The sequence below is a fragment of the Schistocerca cancellata genome, chromosome 1 (genome assembly GCF_023864275.1).
Source record: "Schistocerca cancellata isolate TAMUIC-IGC-003103 chromosome 1, iqSchCanc2.1, whole genome shotgun sequence".
Classification (NCBI taxonomy): Eukaryota; Metazoa; Arthropoda; class Insecta; order Orthoptera; family Acrididae; genus Schistocerca; species Schistocerca cancellata.
This window is the reverse complement of record NC_064626.1, coordinates 628,130,543-628,157,389: the sequence shown is the minus strand read 5'-3', so window position 1 is coordinate 628,157,389 and position 26,847 is coordinate 628,130,543. Positions and strand designations below refer to the sequence as shown.

Sequence of the window (26,847 nt, the reverse complement as noted above, 5' to 3'; positions counted from 1 at the left end):
TTCTGCCAGTGTCTCTCTCATTCGCTTTAATCTTCTCTGATGTCCTCCTGCACTTGTTCAACAAAGCTTTAACCTACCAGAAAGTTTCAAAACAGGAAACACTTTGCTTGCAGTGCATGGATTTGAGTTCTAAGCTGGCACACAGTTATAATTCGAGAAGAAATTTCTAAATAATGCAATTTCTGCTGCAGAGCAGAAGATTCATTCTGAAAACAAGAATTAAGCTGTGGCTACAGGATCTGTTTGCTGCAATGGATGACTGGTTATTTGTCATACACTAAATAAGATAGACCAAATAAACAAAAACAGCAAATGCAGAACACAAGGCAACAGATACAGGGATGAGCATTGTATACACATGACTATAACAACATTTATGTATCTAAAATAGTTTGAACCTCTCTGCTATAATATCTCGCAGACATCTGTTTAAGGTGTCAGGCATTTTGACTACTGTTCCACAATATATTTACCCCCCATGAAGTTGTTTCAAAAATATCCACTGTAGTTCAAAAGGAACAATGCCATATGAGGTGCATCCAGAAAGTAAGTTTCCCTACATTTTAAAACAAAGACAACATAGTTACATTAAAAACTTTATTGGCAACAGGTACAGCAATGTTTATGGTATTTTTTGTCACCAAAAGAACTGAGACACTTGTCATACTGTGGGATCAACTTTTACATTCCTGTGTCATAGAAGTCTGCTCCTGTGAATTGATCCAGCATGTGACAGTCATCTTCCACTCTTCAACAGGGTCAAAACACTGGATAGAGGACAATAATTTCTTGATCTGCAAGAAAAGATGGAAATCGCTTGGAGCAGATCAGGTACCACTACAGAAATGTCAGTGCTGCTCCAGAGTGTTTTGTTTTGTGCTTGTGTGTCTGGTTTTTCGGCACCCACCTGGCACACAATTTCTTGAACAGCAGGTGTTCAGTGACCATTTCATGCAACAAGAATCATAATATCTGCAGAAAATGCTGCTGAGCTCTGTAATTGTGAAGTCACAGTTCTCCAGGATGTGCTGCTATATCAGCTCAACCAGGTGATCATTGATGAGGGATGGTCACCCACTCACACTTTTCACCATGGACACTTTGACAACCTTTGGAAAAAGCCTACCGGCACAACAGTGACACACTGACCATTTGCTGATGGTGTCCTGCCCATGCACCTGACAAAGCTGACACTGAATTTCGATGGCATTAGGTTTTGTGCATTAAGGAAACTTATCACTGATCAAACCTTGCAGGTAGCAGCAGAAGGAATAAGAGACACCATTTCCAGGCACTGCTGTTCTGGTTCTGCAGGTGGGACCTGTCCAGCCAGCATATGATTGTCACATCATAGATCTGTTGCACATGCACAATATTCCCCACTAAATTGTCTACTTTAAAGGAAACAACATTCATAAACTTACTATCTGGATGTACCTCCTACATAATTACAAAATGAGAAGAAAAACATGGTCTTCATTACACCACATTGAGGTTGTCTTTAGCACAAAAAGGAGTCACGATGCTGGAACCAAAAGTTTTGATCATTTACCTAATGATAACAAAACATCTGATGCACAGAAAAGTAAAATTTGAAAATGCATTGAAAAAGTTTCTCCTTGACAACTCCCTTTTTTCCATAGAAGCATTTCTATTCTATTATCATAATGTGTAAAAGGTGATGATAGAAATTACTGACTCACATGTAAATGTCTTCTTTTCTCCTCTCTCTCTCTCTCTCTCTCTCTCTCTCTCTCTCTTTTTACAATTTAGCATGCAGATGACACATGGAACATAAACTAACCAACCATGATATTCAGAGGAAAGTGCTCTAAATAATAAGAAATTCACGGAACATTAACTCAAGTTGTATTGTAATAGAATAACAGTTTTAATAGCAAACACTAACCATCAAAACATCCAAAATGTTTCTGTAGCCTCCATGTTTCCAGGCCCAAAGCTGATTTCCTTCACATTCCCAGTACTCTGTGAGACCCTTTCCAGATGTTTGGAACCAGTTATCAGAACCATCAATTGATTTTTCAAATTTTGAATACCACTCGAGCAAAGAATATGCAAGAGGTAGATCTTCGGCAGAAATTAATCCTGGTTGTGTAATTTGTCTCTGAAATCTTAAAAAAATTAAATGTTATGGGGAAAATGAAATACTAATTTGGCTAATAACTTTTAATTTGCTCTTTGGCACTCATATGTGAGAGTATAATTGCACAGTTTTCAACAATTTATTAACAGCACACACATGAATATTTACTACAACACTAGAAACAGGAAAATAATCTTGATTAATGCTCTATTTGACAACATTTAGCCAGTTCACAGCGGTAAGTAACCTCACAGTGGATACCTACAACTCATTCATTATTTCCACAGGAATTTTCAACCAGTAGTCTTACAGTTAATAATTTTTTAAAAACAAATACCTAATGTTGCTACACCAAGTTAGAGTAAAATGCTGAGCTTTTTGTCTTTGTCAACATCAGCAGTTATTACAGACAGTTGATCAGAAAAGTGCTCTGACTGATGTCAAGCAACAGAAAGTTTCATCCAATGCGTGTGTTGGGCACCGCGCTAGATGACATGTACCAGAGTTAGCAAAGGTACCTAAGAGTACTATCCTCTCCAGTGGTTACTGTTTCCTCTCCAGGAATTAATCCATCAACACTTGTCCACTTGAGTGTCAGTGGAATGTCCACAGTACATCACAAGGCACTGTGCAGGAGAAGACAATAACACTCATCCACTAACCAGCAATTTCAATGTGCTGCCTTCCACTGCAACTCAACCAAGCCAGTAACACCACTTCATCTATTGATCAGCCTGCTGGATCACATGTAGGGAGTTACAACCCATCCTCACAGCTCTACTTCTGCCAAGATCTCATCTCCTACCTTCCCAATTTAAGAGAAGCTCTCCTGCGAAACTTGCAGGATTAGCGCACCTAGAAGAAAGGATATTGTAGAGATACGGCTTGCCACAGCCTGGTGAGTGTGTCTACATCTACATCTACATCCTTACTCCACAAGTCACCTGACGGTGTGTGGCAGAGGGTACCATGAGTACCTCTATCAGTTCTCCCTTCTATTCCAGTCTCGTATTGTTCGTGGAGAAAAGGATTGTCGGTATGCCTCTGTGTGGGCTCTAATCTCTCTGATTTTATCCTCATGGTCTCTTCGCGAGATATATGTAGGAGGGAGCAATATACTGCTTGACTCTTCGGTGAAGGTATGTTCTCGAAACTTCAACAAAAGCCCGTACCAAGCTACTGAGCATCTCTCCTGCAGGGTCTTCTACTGGAGTTTATCTATCATCTCTGTAACACTTTTGCGATTACTAAATGATCCTGTAACGAAGCGCACTGCTCTCCGTTGGATCCTCTCTATCTCCTCTATCAACCCCATCTGGTACGGATCCCACACTGCTGAGCAGTATTCAAGCAGCGGGCGAACAAGTGTACTGAAGAAATTTTCATTCTGAAGTGGAGTGTCCACTGATATGAAACTTCCTGGCAGATGAACCTTTTCAACCAGTGCCAGACTAAGACTCGAACTCACGACCTTCACCTTTTGCAGGCAACTGCTCTACCAGCTACCCAAGCACAACTCATGAGCTGTCCTCACAGCTCTGCTTCTATCAGTATCTCAAATCCTACCTTCCAAATTTCACAGAAGCTCTACTGCAAAACTTGTAGGACAAGCATTCCCCCGATCTGTGGCTAAGCCATGTCTCTGCAATTCCCTTTCTTCCAGCAGAGCTATTCCTGCAAGTTTCACAGGAGAGCTTATGGAAACTCTGGAAGACAGGAGGTGAAGTACTGGTGGAAGTAGTGCTGTGAGAGATCATGAGCCATTCTGGGGTAGCTCAGTCAGTAGAGCATTTGCCCACAACTGTCAAATATAAAGAGATTGAGTCTCAGCCTGGCACACAGTTTAATTTGCCAGGAAGCTTCATTGCACAAGCACCATACACAAAATTCCTAGTTATATTGGTGGATGAGCACTTGAGATGGGAAAAGCATCTAGAAGTTTTGAGTAAAAAACTAAGTAAATGCTGTTATGTGTTAAGAATGCTTCGGGAATGTTGCAACACTGAATCATTGCTGTGTGCTTATTATGCTTATATGAACAGTTTGCTTAGATATGGTGTGATCTTATGAGGAAATACAGGTATGGCAAAACAAGCTTTCAAAGTTCAGAACAGGGCTATTAGAATAATGGAAGGGGTTCCCAGCAGAGTGTCATGCAGGAAAATATTTAAAGCATTTAAAATAATGATTCTTCCTAGCTTATTCATCTATGAATGTGTATGTTTTCTGAAAACTCACCAGGAATTTTCAACATTAAATAATCAGGTTCATAACCATGAAACAAGGAACAGAGATGATTTTCACAGAGACACCCCCAAAGGATTGCTCTACCAAAAAAGTGTAAACTACCAGCCCAAAATACTTTTTAGTGCATTGTATTCTACAATAAAGAAAATTAAAGAACTTCATAAATTCAAGATAGATCTTAAACAATTTTTACTAACACATAGTTTTTATAACATTGAAGAATATCTGAATATGTAAAAGTGATATTATTTATATATACTGATTTAAAATATTTGTATTTATTATCCAAGTTTTTGAAACAAATTAAGTACAAGAAACTATATTGTAATGGACTACATTATACCATGTATATTGTTAACAGATGAATAAAGAGATTGAACCAGATCGAACTGAGTCAGAGCAAACTCAGCTGCAGAGTGAAACATTCATTCTGATACAGAGTAGGGAGCTGTTACTCATCATAAATTCAAATATACAATGAATAATCTTACCCCTTAGGGAAATGGCAGCAAAGGATGTGCATGATCACACTGTGCACCTTGTGTGTATGCTTCAAGGCCTCATTCAGAGTGCTGAAGAAGCTATTCTAGCAGTCACTGGGAGAACAAGGTGCAACATACTGCAAATTGTGGTGCACATTGGAATGAATGATGCTTGTCTTCTGAGGTCTGAGTTTATTCTTTCACTATTACAGAAAGTGCTAGAGAGGAATGAGATATCCATCCTTGATAATGGAGATTGTGTGGTGTGCACAAAAGGTTCTTTCTAACTATCAATCCGTTCCAAGTAATGGTAACAGTGGGTAAGTATTAGTATTCAAAGAAATGGACTCCAACACAGTAAAGTCACAAAGTTTCCTAAAAAATAGTGGAGCTCATGTGAGAATAGATACTGAAAGCTTGTCAAAACCAAAATTGACAGATTTTTGTGATAAATTTTATTTACCTGATTACAGCAATATTTATCAAAGAACATGTTTTTACATCAATAAATACTGAATCTTATTTGCCATGTAACTAACAGAACTTTTCAATACCTGAATCCATAAATTCAGATAATTTGTAGAAAGAGCTCCAACTGACATAAGTTTTTACTTTTCTTTTGGACTGACAGGGATTCCAGTTTCTTGCTTTATGTTAGATGGGAGCCTTTTGATTATCTTACTACCAGAGTACGTAATTCCATTCTGAACCCTGGACAAGGAAGCAAAATCTACATGGAAATTATTTTTGTGTCTTATATTATGGAATGTCTATATTTCACCATCCAGTTGAGGCTGATTTTAATTACTAGCAACAAAAACCTTAAAGGATAAATATATTTGGAAGTGAAGGCAAGAATTCCAAGCTCCTTACAAAGCTTCTATATGATGCCAGGGAATGAATACATGAAAAATAAGTCAACACTATTTCCTTTAAGTCAACACACAGAGAGATGCTTCTAAGGCCATAACAAACTCAAATGAGCTTCAGATTATTTTATCCCTGTGTTAACTCCATGTTAAGCTGTAATTTAACTTGATCCTAAGTAATTCTGCACAATGCACTTCATCCACATTCATACACATTAATTAATGTGTACATCTGGTGCTAGGTCACTATTGCTTGTTTGAAATTGTGTAAAATGTGTTTTTGTGGGATTAAGACTTAACTGTTAGCTATGAACCACTTGTAGGCCTGTACATCTATCACCTGAACTGCTTCTGCTAAGACTGCATTAGTATGCTTGTGACATCAGCAAATATTACAGTTTCTTAACTGCTCTTTGAAGTCATTGGAAGATCATTTATGTTGGTTACAAACAATAGTAAGCCTAGTACCAACCTCTCTGGCACTTACTAAGAGTAGCCAAATCAAGAAAGAAAATTTGCACATTCAGTAAGTTAGACAAAGAAGTAGTTATGTCATATCTTATAGAGGAATTCAAAACATTTTATGTCTGGGCAGGAGCACATGGAAAAACTGTGACTCAACTTTCAAAGAACAAGATGCCGTACATTGGGTAGTTACAGGGTGCCCAGTGAGGAGTCCCAAATTTCAAAATTTAATATCTCTAAGACTAAGATCAATTCATAAGAGCAACAAACAATATGTTTATTGTGAAAACTGCACAAATTTTATGCAAAAGTTTTCAAATAGTTAACAAAACTGCTAACAGACAGCGCTATATTCACAATACATAGTGCCTATAAATAATGCAATGCAAATTACGGTGAAAGGAGGTTAGCATACTCTGCTTGTATTGGTATACCACAGGTGTAACACAGTCCTACAGCAACAAGGGACAGTTTTAAAAAAATGATTTATTTTTCAAAAAGGGACCTGATATGAAAATTATTTGCAAACTCTTTACCAAATTCCAATGGACAGGCAGTGTGGCTAGTGGGCAATGTTGGCCCCAGGCTAACTGTATTTACTCCTCAAAATGCCAACATGGTTTCTGGAATTATTCAAACAGAATCTAAGGATATCTGTCCAAAGAATTACAGCAGAGACCAGTCTGAAGTGTTCCAGTACACAGAAAATACTTAGAAAGAACCTATACATGTTTCCATTCAAAATCCAAGGCTGCCAGCCTGTATGAGCTGTATGACAGAGGGCTAACTATACAAACAGGATTCTCACAATGATTGATAATGAAGGATTTGATGGTCACTGCATCCATTCCACAAATGAAGCACACATCATCTTCAATGGAGTCAAGAATAAACAGAATGGTGATTTTGGGATTCTGAAAATTCCCTTTTGTGTGAAGCAAAACCACAGTATTCTCCCAGTTACTGTTTGGGCTGCAGTGGGCAGCAGAGGCATTATTGGCATTTTTTCGTGTGAGAAATGATCAATAGTGGTTGTTACATCGCAATGTTTGAACAACCTCTAGCCACGCAACTATCACTGGAGAATCAACCAGGCTAGATGGGACCAGACCAAATGGCACTGGACAGGTGTGTTGCTTTATTGATGAATGCTTTGGGGATAGAGTTCTTGCACTGCACTTGCAAATTTACTGGTACAATGATGGATTGGCCTAAAATTCACCCAATCCAACTCCTTGTAACTTCTTTTTCTGGAGCACACTGAATGACACTCTCTACCAGAACCATACCACCAAGCTGGGTGGAGCTTGAATTGATTATCTCTGTGACATTTGAATGCATTTCAGTTGAGACTTGACAAGATGTGATGGAAAATTTCATTGTTCATTTGCACCACCTCCATACTGCAAGTGGTGAACATTTTAAAAAGACTGTGATAAGATTGCAAAGACTGCTTGCAGGGGACAGGTTTTGATTTTGCCTACTGATACATGACGTACAGTGCCATCTGTTAGCAGCTTGCAGAACTATTCTGAAACTTCTGTATAATTTCTCTACAAATTTTTTTCAATGTTTCTCCATAAACATACTTTTTGTTGCAATCATCTGTCGATCTTAGTCTTTAAGATACCTCTCCACTGGATTCCCTGTATGTAATCATGATTAGTGGGACCCTAGATGGTACACATTCTCTTTTAAAAAATTTCTAAAGAAACAGTGATTTCTCCATAATATGTGTAAAATAAAGCACAGAGCTATAGACAGAGAGAAGCTTAGTGAAAAACATTTTGCTATATAGAGGGCAACGCAAAGTTTCTGGACTAAAGCTCAATAAAGAAGAATTCACTCCCAAGTACATAAGTAACAAGAAAAAATTTGTCGTAAACATCATACAATGACACTTTACAATGCTCAATGAGCTGCAAATAATTCAGTCACCTGCAAAACTCACAACTCTTGTTGGCATAATAAACTGTCTATTGTCTACTTGTAGGTCTGTGAAAGTTTATATTAGTTATCCATATCCAAAAAAGTTCACTGAATGTCACATGGACAAAAATCTATGTCTGGAAAAGGACCGTTGATTTTGATCGCTGACTAGTAGCACGAACATGATAACAAGCTGGTGAATACCAAAATCCTGGTGCTCTGTGAGACCAAAGTTGCAGCATTTCTTTGCAGAGGACAGCCAGCGGCTCAAGGACAACTCCGTAAAGTGACAGCCTCAAGGTTGGTACATTGGCTTTGACTGGAACATGTGATAGGTCAGATGCAAATAGATCCACACAGGCTTCACCTCCTAAGGTCAATGTGGCTGCTGCCTGTTGGTGAAGTCTGGTTGCAGTAGAAGAGTCCACAGATACTCCTGACAACATGCCATTGTTGCTGCTGTTCTCTGGAACTATTGTATCATTATTTTGTTTCTTGTTGTCATGGCCCCTATGACCTCATATTTTAGCTATCTGCAGTGCTGCTCCGTCATGCTGGCAGGCTATATGCCTTGACATAGTGCAATGAATGGAACCTTCAATGGCTAATGCAGCAGAATCTTACTGAACAATTTCTCACAAAACCCAAAGAAATTTTGTTCAATTGTAGAGGCTGTCAGTGGTATAAAAGATAATGCCCAAACAATCAAGGAAGACACAGGAGCTGGAACTGAGGATAGCAAAGCAAAAGCAGAAATTCTGAGCTTGGTTTCCAAATGTCCTTTTACTAAGGAAAACACAGATGTACTCCTTCATTTACTTCTCACAGCACTGCAAAGATGAGTGATACAAATATTTGTGTCAGTGGCACTGTGAAACAGCTAAAGTCACTAAAATTATCCATGGTTGATGGGATTCCTGTCAGACTAAACACAGAATTTGCAGCCAACTTAGCTGTCATTTTAACCACAACATACTGTAACTACCTTGAACAAAAAATATGAGCCCAGTGATTGGAAAAATTCACAGTTCACAACTGCATGCAAGAAAAAGTGGCCGACACAGGTAGTGTTCAACCTCATTGATATCCATTTGTTGTAGAATCCTGAGCTCAAACATAATGACGTATGTGTGAATGTAGACGTTCATGGTACATACAACTGCTGAATAGCTCTCAGGTTTTCAGCTGGGTGACAGTGTTAAGAAACTGTAACATTTCAACGAGTATCATACACATGATCTTCTGGCAAAGATAATGATATGACACTGATTGCAACATCACAATATCTTAACATTGCCACTTGACTGGAAACTAGAGAGCTATTTACCATAATCTCAAATAGAATGACCTCTTCCATTTCAACCAGCATGTATTTTGAAAACATTGATTATGTAAATCCCAACTTGTAACTTTCAAAAATGACATCATGAAAGCCATGGATAAAGGCTGCCATATAGACGAAGTATTTGTTTAGTGAAGCATTTGTTTACTTATGAAAAGCACTTGACTGAGCAGCACACCTATGCTTTTTATCGAAAATATGATTCCAGTGGTATCAAGCAAAATTTGTGATTTGTGACTAGACTGAGGTTTTCCTAGCAGTGAGGACTTAGTATGCTATCTCAGAAGGACAGTCGTTGACTGATGTAGAAGTAACTCCAGGCGTGCCCCAGAGATGTGTGTTGGAACTGTTACAGTTCATGTTGTATGTTGACAACCTTGCACACATTATAAATAGCAACCTCAGACCTTTTTGCAGCGGATGCAGTTATCTTTAATGAAGTACTGTCTGAAAAATGTTTCATAATTATTCAGTTGGATCTTGATATGGTTTCAAAGAGGGCATAGAATTGCAATTCACCTTAATGTTCACAAATGTAAAAATTACACTTCACTAAATGAAAAAAATATACATAATCATACAACTACAATATCAATGATTCAGAACTTAGAATCAGTCAGGTCAACAATTTATAGTGACATGAAATGGAATGATCAAATAGTCTCAATCACAGGTAAAGCATGTGGCTGACTTTGATTCATTAGAATGATACTAGGAAAATGCAGTCCTTCTACAAATGAGACTGCTTACAAATCACTTCTTGTTCATGTGCATAGGGCCCATATGAAATAGGACTAACAGGGAATGCTGAAATATAAAAAAATGGGGTGGCATGAATGAACTCAAGTATGTTTGACTCATGTGAGAGCTTAAGAGAAATGTTGAAAAACCTAAACTGACACACTCTGGAAGAAAGACACAAATTATCCCATGAAGGTCTGCTTACCAAAATTCAAGAACCAGTATCAAGAGAAAAATCTATAGAGATTCTTCATGAGCTTAATATATGATTGGAACAGGAAGAAACCCTAACATGGTGTACTGTGCCAACTGACAATAACATTGAGAAAATATTATTATTTTTGAGGTCTTCCAGAAAATAAAAACCCTTTAGTTATATGAAATGAAAAAAGAAAAAATTTTTAGGGAAAAAAACAATTCTTCTACATATATGAAGCAAGTCACTTCCTACATTGAAACATTTGTTGTATCTGGTAATGAGCTTCAGAACTCCCATGTTATACTCTTCTGCCACCAGTTCATTCAGCCAGGTGTTCACTGTATTAAACAAAACACCACTCACACATTTTTACCACAAAGCTCACTCCTTTTTCTCTTTTCAGACTGAACTGGCTTCCATAACAACTGCACTCATAATGCTGTGGAGGCTGTAAGAAGTGGCCCTTGTGCAGTTTGTGTGTGGTCAAAATCAGCTGCATGACTGAAAATCCCACCAACAGTGAGGTAAGGAGGGTTATTCAATTTCTGAATGCTCAAAAGGCAAAATTGGAAGATATATAATGGCAACTGAAAGCACAATATGATGATAACACAAAAAACAAAAGAAACTCAAGAAAAAGATGTGAAATGTTCAATAATGGATGAACAAATGTGCACAATGAAACTAGCCCTGGATGCCTATTGATCATCACATAAAACCTGAACACTGCAGTGAACAACAGAATCCTGCTAGACAGTCATGTGGCTCTCAATGAAATTATGCATTTTGTGTTTTCAGACACTGATTATTCTAAGCTTGTTGAAACTGTGACGTGATGAGGCCTCAGAGAAGCACCCATCAGTTGAGTGGCATCATTCCTCATCATTAAAAAAAAAAAAAAAAAAAAAAAAAAAAAAAAAAAAAAAAAAAAAAAAAAAAAACTGGTAAATTTCACACTCTCTGTCACCAGTAAAGGTTGTGGCAAACATCTTTAGGGATCTACAGGTGTTCTTTTGGTGGATTTTGTGCCAAAAGGCACTACAATCAATTCAAATCATTATTGTGAGACTCTAAGAAAACTACAATAAGGCATCAAAAACAGCAGGTGAGGAATGCTTTCTGGAAGCACTGCACTTGTTCATGTCAACATCCATCCTCACGCTACTGATCTAACTCAAGAACTGCAGGATCAAGCAGAAAGGCAAATTTTTATCATCTGCCACATAGTCCAGACTTTACACCTTCTCCCAAAGCTGAAAGAGTTTTTGGTTGGTAAATATTTTGTGAGTGACGAAGAGTTGGAGAATGCATTGACCACCTGGCTTAATGAACTGGCAGCAGAAGAGTATAACATAGGGATTCTGAAGCTCATGATTAGATTCGATGAATGTTTAAATTTAGGAAGTGATTATGTAGAGAAGTGAAAGAAACTTCATGTGCATAGGAGAAGTGCCATTTCCAATAAATAATGTGTTTTGCATTTTGTTTAAATAAACAGTCTTTATTTTCTGGATGACCCTTATAGTAATACAGACTGGTATTCAGTCCTATTAGGGTACCACTGATGGAGAGGTAACCTCGTGTAAACTGTGGTAAAACTGACAACACATGTTTGATAACATTTGTGTCAGATGACTTGGCAGGTCAGGGTATGTGACTGTCCACATGCTCATCTAAGCATAGCCGAAGAGAGGCGGTAGTTTTGTGTCACCTTGAAGACGACATTATTATTAGAGAGAATCATTGTATATCAGCTGCTTGAGGCACATTGTCCCAGACCCATATTCACATTTAATGACCAAAATTAGGCAATCAAAGAAACTTCACCTATAAACAAGACACATTGTTCAACTTAAGGCAAAGAACAATCTATTCAACCACACAATTCTTACCCAATATTGTTATTCCATGATACATAACCAAATAATTTCATGCAACATGTTCACACATGTATCCTAAGAAGAGTGATAAGACAAGCAAAAAGGATGCAGAATGATGAGTACATTGACAAATCCAGCAATAAAGTAAAAGCAATGTGGAATATCATAAAAAGGGAAAGAGGGGAAATGAAAGCTTCACATACGAACATAGAAATCAAACTCCACAATGAATCTATATCTAATCCCGAAGTTGTGGTGAACTCATTCAACAATTTCTTTACAAGCATAGCTGAAAAACTGGTCCAAAATAATCCTAACACAAATTACCAACCAGCAAACCAAAAATATAACACATGTGCAGAGTCAATTTTCATTACCAAAGTCACTGAAAATGATGGTGCAAAAGCCCTCAGAGAGTTAAAAAATTCATATTCAGCTGGAATTGATGGTATCCCAGCAGCTGTAATCAAAAATTGTGAACACACAATTGCTGCACCATTAACTCACCTCTGTGACTGTTCTTTCCAGGCAGGTATCTTCCCTGAAGCTCTGAAACTTTATAAAGTAATACCTGTCTTCAAAAAAGGTGATAATAAAGATATGAATAACTACAGGCCTATCTCAATCTCATCCTGCTTTTCTAAAGTTTTTGAAAAAATAATGTCCAAAAAAATGATGGACTTCATTGAAAAAAAAGATTTACTAAGTTTAGCTCAACATGGGTTCAGAAGCAACAAATCTACAGAAACTGCAGTATATGATTGCATAAATACACTTTTAGAACTGTTAGATAGAAAACAACCCATAACAGGCATATTTCTGGATCTGTCAAAGGCTTTTGACACTGTTGACCACAAAATATTACTGGAAAAATTAGAACACTACGGTATCAGAGGAATTGCAAACAACTGGATTGCTACATTCCTAACCAATCGGATGCAGAGAGTCAGCATGAAATATACTAATAGACAAAGCAACTCAATAACTGAAATACTATCAAGTAATAAAACTGTAAAGCAAGGTGTTCCACAGGGCTCAGTATTGGGACCCTTACTTTTCCTCCTGTATATTAATGACTTGAGCCTGAATGTTGATGCACACAAAACAATAATATTTGCTGATGACACAACTGTACTCCTCAAAGGGGAGAATACAGAGGCGGTGCAAAAAGCTGTGAACATGGCTACTGATCAACTCAGCAACTGGGCAAAAATCAATAGATTAACTATCAGCACCAAAAAGACAGCTTCCATGAACTTCCACACAACACAAAATGCAAATTCCTCTCAGCCATCTGTCACCATAAATAACCAGTCAATAGATATTGACACTGTTTTCAAATTCCTAGGTCTGTGGGTTCAAGATAACCTGAAATGGAATACACATACAGGAAAGGTAAATGCCAGGATTTGTACTGGCTGTTATGCATTGAGTGTACTGAAAACATGTGCTAGCCTAAAAACATTAACCAGTGCATACTGCGCTTATATACAAGCCCACCTAAAATATGGTGTAATATTCTGGGGAAATGCTCCAACTGCTCTGAGCACATTCAGAATCCAGAAGAGAGCACTGAGGATTATTAATGGGAGCAAACCCAGAGACTCCTGCAAACCCATCTTCAGAAAGTTAGAAATCCTTACACTGCCTTGCCTCTACATTCTTGAGACTCTAAAATTCTTCAGAAAATATATAGTGCCAACTGACCCCAGAGTCGTAAAAAATAATGAAATACATGAACACAACACCAGGAAAAACGCAAACCTGCATGTTATACGTACAAACATTCAACTGTGTAAAAAGGGAGTTTTCCACATGGGCCTCCAACTGTTCAACAATCTTCCCACTAGTATTAAGTCCATCGAAGACAACATAAAATTTAACAAAGCCGTGAAGTCATATTTGTTGTGTCACTGTTTTTACTCTGTAAATGAATACTTAGAACAGTAATCTTGCTGTTTGTGCTAAACTTGAAAACATTGAGCAATATAATACGTTAGAATACTATAGGCTTACATTAATACATGTTAACAATGTTAAATGACATTTTCCAACATCTGCAATACACTGTGTACCATCAGATCACATGGAATAAAAATAAATAAATAAATAAATAAAATAAATAAATTCATAGTATTTCTCATGTGCCTGAAGATTTTCAGTTTGTGCAGCATGAATCAGACTGTCATTGTAGAAACCAGCTACTCCTAACCTATTTCAGTTTTTGTCACTTGTATCACATTAACTCTACAGTTTTCCATTGCATCTTCAGTGTTTGTTGAGCATAATGAGAGAGTATTGTTTTGCATCCACTAACACTCTTTGTTAACAACATCCCAATACAATGAACATATGGTGTCACAGCTTGCTCTTCATTGATCAAATACATTTTAAGTCTTGATACTTGTTTTCTTCAACTAATTTTGTTCTAATATTCAGGATACAATTAAAGATAAAAGTCTAATTTTTGTTTTTCAGCTTGTGTAACATTGCCTAGGTAAATACATAAAATGGATTGCACCATACTGCAAGCTAATTTCTCTCACTGTATTTTCAACTGACAACCAGAACACACAAATGACCAGCATTAATTTTTCTTAAATGTATATTCAAGAACATAAATGTTTTCAAACTTTAACTGCCATTTGTACCTGTTTTTAATGAATGAACAAAAATTGCAGGAGAGGACTGATTAATCATTAGAGAAGCAATGATATTTCAAATACAATCATAAAAAGGACTATATCATTATTAACAATGTTGTTGTCACAGGCAGATACAGATCATTCAGGTGGCCTGCTAGAAATCTCAGAACATCTGTGTTATTTGGAAAGCATAACCAGTGTGCCCATAGTCATTGCCACTGATGACACATTCAGTGAGTTGTCCCTGTGGCTCAAAAGTGACATGAAAAAGAAACCTGGTTCTGACAAAGCAGTTGTTCTCCACTCTGTGTCACAGTTACAAACACTTTAAAGTAAAATGTATAAGAATGAATATGAACTGGACTCTGAATTTTGTTGCCTTGACTGATTACAACAGAGAATAAGATTCAATTGGACTAAGGCAGTTACTGCTCATGTTTAAGCAGTGTGTCCACCAATGTGATTTCAAATAAAGAGTTTTAATAAAAACTGTTTACGTGATGTAGTAGTGTTAACAGGGATTAAGAAACATTTCCCACCTGTAATTAACAGAACATTCAATATGTCCTCAAATTCATAAAGAAATAGGAAAAATACCAATAAAAACACATGGTACTGCAGTAACAACTGCAGCTCCAGTAGGTAATGGATCATATGCAACAACTCTGTTAACTCTAAGTGCATCCAGGCAGAGAACTGCCTACAGGGAACTACAAGCAATCCCACATTACTTTCTCCTCTTTCCCTGCCATTTTCTTCAGCCAACACAGTAAAAAGTGTTCAGTAATCATATAACTGTCATGCATGATTACATTTCATCACTTGCTGATCACAGCAAATATTTATATTGTTGTGGATCCACAAGAACAAGCAAATTTTTTGAGTGAGTCTTTTCTCTGTGTAGCTTAGAAGTACAATAAAAATTCTCAAACCAAATGTATCTTCTATACAAAAAAATAAATAAATGCAATAAACATAACGTTGTTGTTACCCACCACAAAACATAAAGCCAGGAAAACAGTACAATTACTAGAAACTATAAAGTCAGAAACAAAGATGAAATGCCAAGAGTCTTTTCTCTACTAAAGAAAGGTAAAACAGAGGATGCAGAAACCCTCATGCCTGTCTTTCTACTACCACCATTATCAAAAACAATCAAATCAATTATGATTCCTCTGTTAATGAATTATTTGAATAACTGTAACTTCCTCAGTGAAATGCATTTGGTAGTGTCATCACAGAGTTTACAGAATGGGTATTTGATGCACCACACAACTGTGACTGCAGCAGTCGTGTTTTTAGATTTACCCAAGACCTCTGACACAGTTGAAGAGAAATTCTACAAAAGAAGCTAGGCTCATAAGGAATAATAAGTAACTCTTTGTTTCCATGCAGTAACAAAGAGCAAATAAGCCATACTGTCTGAATTTGCCCCGGTGTTCAAAATCTTCACGTTTGACGGTACACTAAGAAAATGATCACCAACTAAAATAGAGATAGAAAGAAAGAATGTTAATGATATTTCTGACAGCAGAGGCCAATCCATTTACTCATCACTCATGGACAACTAAATCAGATCAGTTAAAAAGTTAAGAATATAGCTTAAGTCAAAAATATGAGATTTAAAACTATCTAAAACTGTATTCAGCTGGATACAGGAGGACAATAGGAAAAGGGAGGTATGTATACACACATATTGGAGGGAAAGAAAAGTAACTCCAAATTTTGGGCCAGGATAAATGTAATGCACAGTACAAAAATGATTATGAAATAAAAGAGATAGACAAGAAAATAACAAAACTTGAGTTATCAAATAGCAGAATCAAACTGATACAAATTTTACATTGGAACCAGCCTACTATAAAAAGAGATAATAATTATATCTGGAAATGTGAAATATATAGGTCAGGTGAACAACAAAAATACATAACATTTTCTCCTGAGCAGATTGATATTTAGCTGTAATATATTCCATAAGATAAGAAGCAGGCAGTTAGCATATGATGATTATCTCTTTTGATGTATCCTTTTCCCATCATTTTTTCAAAAAGCTAAATGACATGTTTACAACCTTCCTATAAGAAAGATATCTACTGAAAGATGATTACTGAAGATGATATACAGTGACTGTCAGATAGTTACATAAAAATTCTTTTCTCGATTCCAAAGATTTGTTATTTGAAGTACAGATGCTGGACAATCAGGATATTCTAGTACTCTAATACTCATTTGTTTCAGACTCAAAGAAGGCCGTTAGAAACAGCACAAGCTCAGATTGAAGAAGGACGGAGAAGGAAGTTGGCCATATCCTTTTCCAAGAAACCATGGAATATCTGAATCTACATAGCAAGACAGTGATTTTAACCACTGTTCTTCGAAATATGAGTTTGGTGTTTTGCTGCTTAGCTATCTCACTCACTTTTTCTTTCAAACAATGGAAAATCCAGGATGGAATGTAACAATACCAGAGAAGGAAAGTTGCTACTCACCATATAGTGGAGACACTATAATTGTGTGAATCTTTTTATTGTGCCTATCGCGCCTCAGCATCTCCACTATATGGTGAGTAGCAACTTTCCTTCTCTGGTATTGTCACTTTTTCTTTTAAATGTATGCTATTTTTTTTCTGTCTGAACTTTTTGTGCTGCAAAAAAAAAAAGAAAAACCTTTATCTGAAAACTGACTGACTTTCATAGACATACAGTCATTGATAATGCATTGTCCTGACCACATGATAAAATATGGCACACAAACAGATGAATGTAATTCACATAAAGGTTATGCAGTTTGATAATTATTTAAATGACAACTCTATAGAAACTCATAATGCAGTTTGTAATAAATTATGATATAATGACAGTTTTTCCTATTCACATGCAACTCGTACTCCAAAATTTTGGGTTCATTTGTGAAACTAGTGATCTGCTGAAATAATACCATATTAAGTTAGTGAAATTTGAACATAATTTCCAATGTCTGAGAGAATTTGTATTGTTGTCATATTGTTTCTCTTGAAATTTAATTACCGCACTGAGTCCAAAAGTCACTGTTTCTAAATATGCATAGTCCTTGAATGAAATAATTAGTAACAGACTCCAAAATTTCTTCCAAAGTATTATTAAAGAATGTTTTCTAAGATGACAGGTGTGTTCTGATATGCTGATTAGTTTTAAACTGTCGTAACTATGGACTGTTTGAAAAACTTTGAAGATGGCTCTTGTACACACACAGATTAGTACCTCTCTGTATCATTGCCACATTGTAACATTTGACAGAAAAAAAATTATCATATAATTGTGATATTGCCCCAAATGAAATGTTCTCTTGAAATTTTAGTACTATCTTCTCGTGAAAACGAATTTTCAATATCATTCTGAGAAATACACTGAAGTGCCAAAGAAACTGGTATGGGCATGTGTATTCAAATACAGAGATACTTAAACAGTCAGAATACGGCACTGTGGTTGGCAATGCCTATATAAGACAACAAGTGTCTGGCACAGTTGTTAGATCAGTTACTTCTGCTACAGTGGCAGATTACCAAGATTTAAGTGAGTGTAAACTTGGTGTTATAGTACAAGCAATGGGACACAGCACCTCTAAGGTAGGGATGAAGTGGGGATTTTCCCATACAATCATTTCATGACTGTACCATGAATAAAAGAAGTCTGGTAAAACATAAAATCTCTGACATCGCTGCACCCAGAAAAAGATCCTGCAAGTATGCGACTAATGATAACTGAAGAGAACCATTCAACATGACAGAAGAGCAACCTTTCCACAAATTGCAGCAAAGTTCAGTGCTGGGCCATCAACAACTGTCAGTATGAGAACCATTCAACAAAATATTCTCGATATGGACTTTTGGAGCTGAAAGCACGACACAAATCATTACACCTCACATGGGCCCATCATCACTGACATTGGACTGTTGATGACTGGAAACATGTTGCCTGGTTGGACAAGTCTCGTTTCAAATTGTATCGAGCAGATGCAATGTACATGTATGGAGACAACCTCATGGTTCCATGGACCCTGCATGTCAGCAAGGAAATGCTCCAGCTGGTGGAGGTTCCGTAATGGTGTGGGCATGTGCAGTTGAAGCAATATGCAACCTCTGATATGTACAGATACGCTCTGACATGTGACATGTAAGTTCGCATCCTGTCCGATCACCTGCATCCATTCATGTCCATTGTGCATTCCGTTGGACTTGGGCAATTACAGCAGGACAATGTGACACCCCACACATCCATAATTGCTACAGAGTGGCTCCTGGAACACTCTTCTGAATTTAAACACTTCCACTGGGCACCAAAATCCCCTGACATGAACATTATTGAACATATCTGGGATGCCTTGCAATGTGCTGTTCAGAAGAGATGTCCACCCCCTCGTATCGGATGTATGGACAGCCCTCCAGCACTACTTCAGACATTATTCGAGACTATGCCATGTCATGTTGCAGCCCTTCTGTGTGATCATGGGGGCCCTACACGATATTAGGAAGGTGTACCAGTTTCTTTGGCTCTTCAGTGTATTATTGCCTTGATTTGTAATTATAAGACAGAACACTGTCCCTGAAGGATTCAACAGCTTTTCATTACTAACATACAGAAACTGAAACTGGATAACTAAAAACATTGGAAATTGGGAAAGAAAATCAGGCTGCTGTTCTACTACTGGCAAGGTCATAGAGTATGAAAACAAACCATCACAGTCCTTGCCTTAACTGACTTGAGAACTCCACGGTAAACCCAAATCTAGAAGACCACATAGGGATTTGAATTCCACTTCATCCTAATGGAAATTCAATGACCTAAACACCGTGCCACATGACTCAATGGAATTTTCTTGTTCATTAGCACCACTTTACATCTACTTATACATCTAAATCTATATAAATACTCTGTGAACCAAACGTGAAGTGTCTGGCAGAGGAGATTTAACACTGCAGCACATGCTAGGGTTTCTTCCTGTTTAAATTGTATTTGAGCAGGGGAAGAATGACTTTTAAATGAATCTGTGTGTGCTGTAATTAATCTAAAAGCGTCCCCATGTTCCTTACAGGAACAACATTTAGGAGGCCAAAATATAGTTCTTGATTCTTTCTTTAATAATCTTCTTCTTCTTCTTCTTCTTCTAAGTGATCAGGCCCAGTAGACCACACACTACTACAAGTTTCCTCCTCCATTGTATTTTGTCCATTGCTGCTATCTGCCATCCGTCCACATCTATTGATGCTTGGTTTAAATCTTCATGGAGGCCATTCCTCCAACACTTTTTGCTGTCTACTGTTTTCTGCAACAAGTTAACATCAAGAAACAGCATGTTCCACAACCGATCGAAGTGTTTCCCGGGTCACATGCACAATGTGTTGGGCAATTTCGCTATTGGAGAGCTGGAATGATGCAGTTACACAAAAGTCACTCATAGTGCTTACCAGAGGCAGTACAAGTAGCAGGACCAGAAACATCTGTATCTTTGAAAAAATATGGCCCTATGATAAATGATGATGTAAACCCACACCACACAGTGACCTATTCAGGATGAAGTAGTACTGGTTAAGTTGTGTGTGTGGATTTTCTGTTGCCCATATTTGACAATTCTGTGTATTGACATATCCTGTCAGATGGAAATGGATTTCATCTGTCCACAAAGTCTTCATGGCCAATCATTGTCCACTTTTGTGTGAGCAGGAAATTCTAAAGCAAAGGTCTCTCTTGGTGGCAGGTCAACAGGAAGCTACTTGTGTACATGGGTAATTTTGAATGGATAGCAAAGAAGGCTGTTTCATAGGATTTTACACATAATGCTCATGGTTATGTGCAATGTTTGGGCAATTCTCCATGCACTATACGTTTGCACACCACCACTCTTCACCTCCTGCATTGCTGTGGCCACTGCTTCCACTGACATCGAATCAATTCGTTTCCTCCCTCTACCAGGTTGCACACCAAAAGAACCTATCTTTTCAAATTTCCAAATCATTTTCTCCAGACCCATGGCAGTCATCAGACCAATGCCTTTTTTCAAACCCTTCAGTGTGCAGAACTTCTGCAGAACAACGTGTGCACAGTCATCATTCTTGTAATACAGCTTTACAAGCAGAGCATGATCCTGCTTTGAGACAGTCATGGCGAACATTGCAGATGCAAAAAGAGTAAAAACCGTGTACCCAGCGTGTTTATACCAACTTCAATGGGTCATGCGCATGACAGGTGTTTTCATTTAGATATTCTGACACATACAGCATATTCTGACACATACAGTGCCATCTATTGATTACGGTAATTTTCACACTATTATTTTTCTTCTGCCATACATTTTCCCCCTTCTATGATAATATTCCATTGCAATTTGATGTCATTCTCACCAGTGATGTTATTTCTACAATGTTTTGAAAGTATAACTTTAATTATAATCACCCTTTATAATAGTTCTAAGTTTTTAAAATAATTTATAATTACACAAAATAATTTGTAATGACAACAGTTGTTCTTTCCATTTCATGAAAAAAAATATTCCAATTTTCTGAGTAGAGACAAACTAAAAAAAAAAAAAAAATTGTAATCCAGAATGTTACTGATCAAATTACTAATTTGTACACTGACTTGAGGAAAATTCTGTTAGTGGAGCTTGAATGCAAGCTGGAAATGTCTTACATATTCCTGCACTACCTTGCTTGTTATCAGAAACTGTTTTATATTATACTGTCAATAATTGATTATTTTCATTGTTATACATAATAGCAAGATATATAAACTACTCAACGATTTTGCATACCAAACATTAAAAAGTGATCTGACAATGGGTAGGATCCAGAGAAAGGCTTTGGAACTCATCAGGAAGAGCTCGATTCATTGCAAGTCACCAATGGTTTGTGTCAACAGGCTGCAGTTCCTCCTAGACTCTATCGCCTACCCAAGGTCCATAAGAATTGGGTGCCTCTCCAACACATGTATATGTCTTTTTGATGTGTAAAGTGTACAAAGAGTTATGTGTGATGTTTAGTGTGTATGAGACTCTGCACCAATGGACCATTAGAAAACTTAAAAGGCAACAAAATGAAGCAGACTCTCACACATTGACAACATCAATAGAAATGGCTTAATAAAATAAAAAAAATAAAAAAATAAATAAATAAATAAAAAATAAATATAAACCTTAAAAATGGGAATCATTTCCCAAAATGTGTCACGCAAAACGTAAAATAAAGAAAAATCTTGACTTGTAGCAGAAGATTTATTTATAAACAAACCTAAATATAAAGTTTATCAGCAATGAGAGTGACTGTATGCATAAGCAGCAATCTGACTTAATTTCCGTCCCTTGTATAAACGAGTACATTGTGAATAAAGCAAATGAGTCTACATACTAGAGTCTTAACCAGGAGTTTAATTTCATAAGGATTTTGTTAAAATATTCAGATGTTTCTGAAGAAAAATTTGGTATAGTCTGAAGCTATGAATGCCACTTTGACGACAATCCACACAAGATTTATGCCATAATTCTTACTCCAATCCCTGGGCAAAAACACCAGCTATCACCAAGGAAATTCATAAAATGCTGGATTGGAACATAAAAGTATCATCCAAGAGCTACGGTAGTCTACTACTTGCTCTGACAAAACTGGGAGGAAATGTTAGACTTGCTTCGGATGTCAGAAACTTTAACAAAATTGTTGTTCCTGTCTGAACTAGAACAAACAAAAAATACAGAACATACTCCAAAATTTTATCAGGTTAAATTTCTAACTAGCTTAGATCTTCATATCTTTTACTAGCATATTCCAAGGAAATATATGGCTTTTATCTATGCAGTTAGGAGCTGTCAATTTAAGGTGTTGACCTTTAGGCTGAACTTGGTTCATGTGTGTTTACTGCAGCCATCAGTTCTGTACTAGGCCTTGAGATGCTTGTTTTTAGACAACTTATTAATAGTGACAGAAATATGGCAAGATCATTTTGATCATATCGAGAAGGTATTATGCAGATTTTTGGAGGCTGGTTTTACAGTCAGCTCAGAAAGCTCAAAGTTTGAGCACAAGCATATGAAATTACTGGGAAATTTGGTTACATATCGTGGCTTACTTCTGGACAGTGAGAAGCTATGTGCAATAAATACATTTCTGGCTTCTTTGACTAAACAACAATTAAAAGCTTTCCTTTGGCTGGCATTATTCTACAGAAGGTTTGAGCCAAACCAACTGTTGAATGGAGAAACTCTGTTAAATTTATTGAGAAAATATATATCATAGTACTCATTTCAGGACTGACAAGTGGCATTCACCAAAATTAAATAAGCTCTTGTAACATCTAATACATTATATCACCCTCATATGTTGCTTGAGTTCTGCCTTTCTACAGATGCTTCCTGCATTAAGCATGGGAGATTCTCTGTTCTATATAAATAATGTGGATGACAGCATACCTATGGTTTGCACTGTAGGGTCTGCAAGTCAGATTTTATCCAACTGCAAGAGAACTGCCAGAACCACTGAGTTGGGAGCCCTCGCAGTGGTCTGGGATCTTAAAAAATTTCATTCTTACTTTGCAGGGAACCATACAAAAGTGTACTGTTATCATCAAGCCTTATGCTCCTTATTGAGCTGCAAGCTTTTACATGTACATTTAGCCAGGTGCTACTGGCTCTACAGGAAATTACACTTGTAAAAGTTGTAAAAATGTCATAACTATATTAAAAGGAAGGTAAGCATTGGTCATAATATTGCTGTTTTATTGATAGCAGAATCGATTTTCGATCACATAGTGATCATCTTTGGTGCTGTACACATTAAACTCAGACACTGGTATCAAGTTATCACTACACCCCAACCAGGTTATGAAAAGATACTTTCAGTGATGCTGTACATAATTAGATACATAGATGTGTTTACTGTGCTTTGAATCTATGTTACTGAACATTTTTAGTTGCACAGTGAAGAGATATTTGGATGCAGTCTGTCAACAAACTATTTTATAGTGATTTAAATATTTTCTAAAAAGTATGTACATGTGAAACGAACTAAGAGTATAGTGTTTGTGTGTAGGTGCCAATCAAACTCTTTTCACAGTGGAGGAAATCCAGATTGACTGAAGATGATTTTTGGTAAGTGAATGGACTGAACATATTAATGAATTTTAGCAGTAAGAGAACATTTTACATCCCAGATGAAAACATCATGTCAAAAAATACTAGTGTGTAAATATATACAGGGTGAGTCATATAAGACATAACATATCTTTTATTTCATGAATGGTTTTACATGTATCGGAACACAGTTTTTGGCAAATGTTAGAGTGTCAATGGGCACACATGTTTTTGTTTTGTTAATGTTTTTAGTGCTGGTATCAATTGAGACACTGAAAGTAAGTACATTTTTAAATGGAACTGCATACTTTTTATCACTGCATTCAATAGCTCTTGAATAGGCAATTACAGTGATATAGTGCTTGTTAATGTTGATATTGAAGCCTGTCACAAAAAAAAATTGTGAAATACTCTAGAATTTGAGAGTACGGTGGCTGGAAACAGTATTTGTGGTGCAAACACTGCCAAGCAGGCATCTTGGACCAGGCTGCGTAGCTGTATACTTTAAAGTAGGCCTGCATTATGATTATAAAGCTTTATTATCTCTTGAACCAACTTACAAGCAAGATGAACATTAACTGCTTCCAGTTGCTGGCCTGTTATATTGTAGCTAAATGGTAAAGGATCTTTCTTTCTATGCATTTGCAGCACATTACACTTGTCTACATTGAGATTCAATTGCCATTCCCTGCACCATGCGTCAATTCATTGCAGATCCTCCTGCATTTTAGTACAATTTTCCATTGTTACAACCTCTCGATATACCACAGCATCATCTGCAGAAAGCCTCAGTGAACTTCTGATGTTATCCACAATTATTGTGAACAGCAATGGTCCTACGACACTCCCCTGTGGCACACCTGAAATCACTCTTACTTCGAAAGACTTCTCTCCATTGAGAATGACATGCTGCGTTCTATTATCTAGGAACTCTTCAATCCAATCACACAATTGGTCTGATAGTCCATATGCTCTTACTTTGTTCATTAAACGACTGTGGGGAACTGTATCAAATGCCTTGCGGAAGTCAAGAAACACGGCATCTACCTGGGAAACTGTGTCCATGGCCCTCTGAGTCTCGTGGATGAATAGCGCGAGCTGGGTTTCACACAATCATCTTTTTTGAAACCCATGCTGATTTCTACAGAGTAGACTTCTAGTCTCCAGAAAAGTCATTATACTCGAACATAATACATGTTCCAAAATTATACAACTTATTGACGTTAGAGATATAGGTCTATAGTTCTGCACATCTGTTCGACGTCCCTTCTTCAAAACAGGGATGACCTGTGCCCTTTTCCAATCCTTTGGAATGCTACGCTCTTCTGGAGACCTAAGGCACACCGCTGCAAGAAGGGGGGGCAAGTTCCTTCACGTACTCTGTGTAAAATCAAATTGGTATCCCATCAGGTCCAGCGGCCTTTCCTCTTTTGAGCGATTTTAATTGTTTTTCTATCCCTCTGTCATCTATTTTGATATCTACCATTTTGTCATCTGTGTGAAAATCTAGAGAAGGAACTACAGTGCAGTCTTCCTCTGTGAAACAGCTTTGGAAAAAGACATTTAGTATTTCGGCCTTTAGTCTGTCATCCTCTGTTTCAGCACCATTTTGGTCACAGAGTGACTGGGCATTTTGTTTTGATCCACCAACTGCTTTGACATAAGACCAAAATTTCTTAGGATTTTCTGCCAAGTCAGTACGTAGAACTTTACTTTTGAATTCATTGAACGCCTCTCGCATATCCCTCCTCACACTACATTTTGCTTCGCGTAATTTTTGTTTGTCTGCAAAGCTTTGGCTATGTTTATGTTTGCTGTGAAGCTCCCTTTGTTTCCACAGCAGTTTTCTAACTTGGTTGTTGTACCACGGTGGCTCTTTTCCATCTCTTATGATCTTGCTTGGCACATACTCATCTAATGCATATTGTACAATGGTTTTGAACTTTGTCCACTGATCCTCAACACTATCTGTACTTGAGACAAAACTTTCGTGTTGAGCCATCAAGTACTCTGAAATCTGTTTTTTGTCACTTTTGCTAAACAGAAAAATCTTCCTACCTTTTTTAATATTTTTATTTACGGCTGAAATCATCGATGCAGTAACTGCTTTATGATTGCTGATTCCCTGTTCTGCCTTAACTGTTTCAAATAGTTCGGGTCTGTTTGTCAACAGAAGGTCTAATATGTTATCACTATGACTCAGTTCTCTGTTTAACTGCTCAAGGTAGTTTTCAGATAATGAACTTAAAAAAATTTCACTGGATTCTTTGTCCCTGCCACCCGTTATAAACGTTTGAGTCTCCCAGTCTATATCCGGCAAATTAAAATCTCCACCCAGAACTATAACATGGTCGGGAAATCTACTTGAAATGTGTCTAGAGAGACAGGAGCACAAGAATGGCTATAATAACTATAAAACAGTGATAAGCTAACTTGGAGTTAGTCGTGCTAGTCTTTTGAGAAAAGGCATAGTATCTACTGGGAGTTGGTAAATACTGGTAGACATAGCATCCACTATGTGTAGGCATGATATCTGTTTATATAGTAGGAGTGAGGAGTGAAAGAGAAATCCAGGGCCTTAGATGAAGTTTTGGAAAGTGGATTTGAGGTATAAAGTAATTTGTAATTTTACCAGAGAATATTTAAGAATAGTATACGTAAAGATGTATGGTAGCGCAATGAACCAGGAAGCCTACTCAAGAAGGATACGGAGGGTGCACTCGACATTTATTGGATGAGAAAAAGGGCAGATGGGCAGAGCTACGAAAGGCTGACCTATATGGTCTGGACAGGGGCACCAAGAAGGGGATTGACCTGTACTCTAGGAGGATAGAAATAAGAGAGGGGCATA

General features: G+C 37.2%; 1 protein-coding gene across 2 annotated transcripts in view; it reads right to left on the bottom strand.

Annotated features, from left to right (window-relative positions):
* Positions 1–26,847, bottom strand: part of LOC126183199 (spermine oxidase) — a 158,400-nt gene that overhangs the window by 84,776 nt on the left and 46,777 nt on the right. For both annotated transcript variants that reach the window (XM_049924965.1, XM_049924974.1), the window contains exon 4: positions 1,910–2,132. In XM_049924965.1, the coding sequence (XP_049780922.1) occupies positions 1,910–2,132 (223 nt within the window). The remainder of the gene's footprint in view (positions 1–1,909; positions 2,133–26,847) is intronic.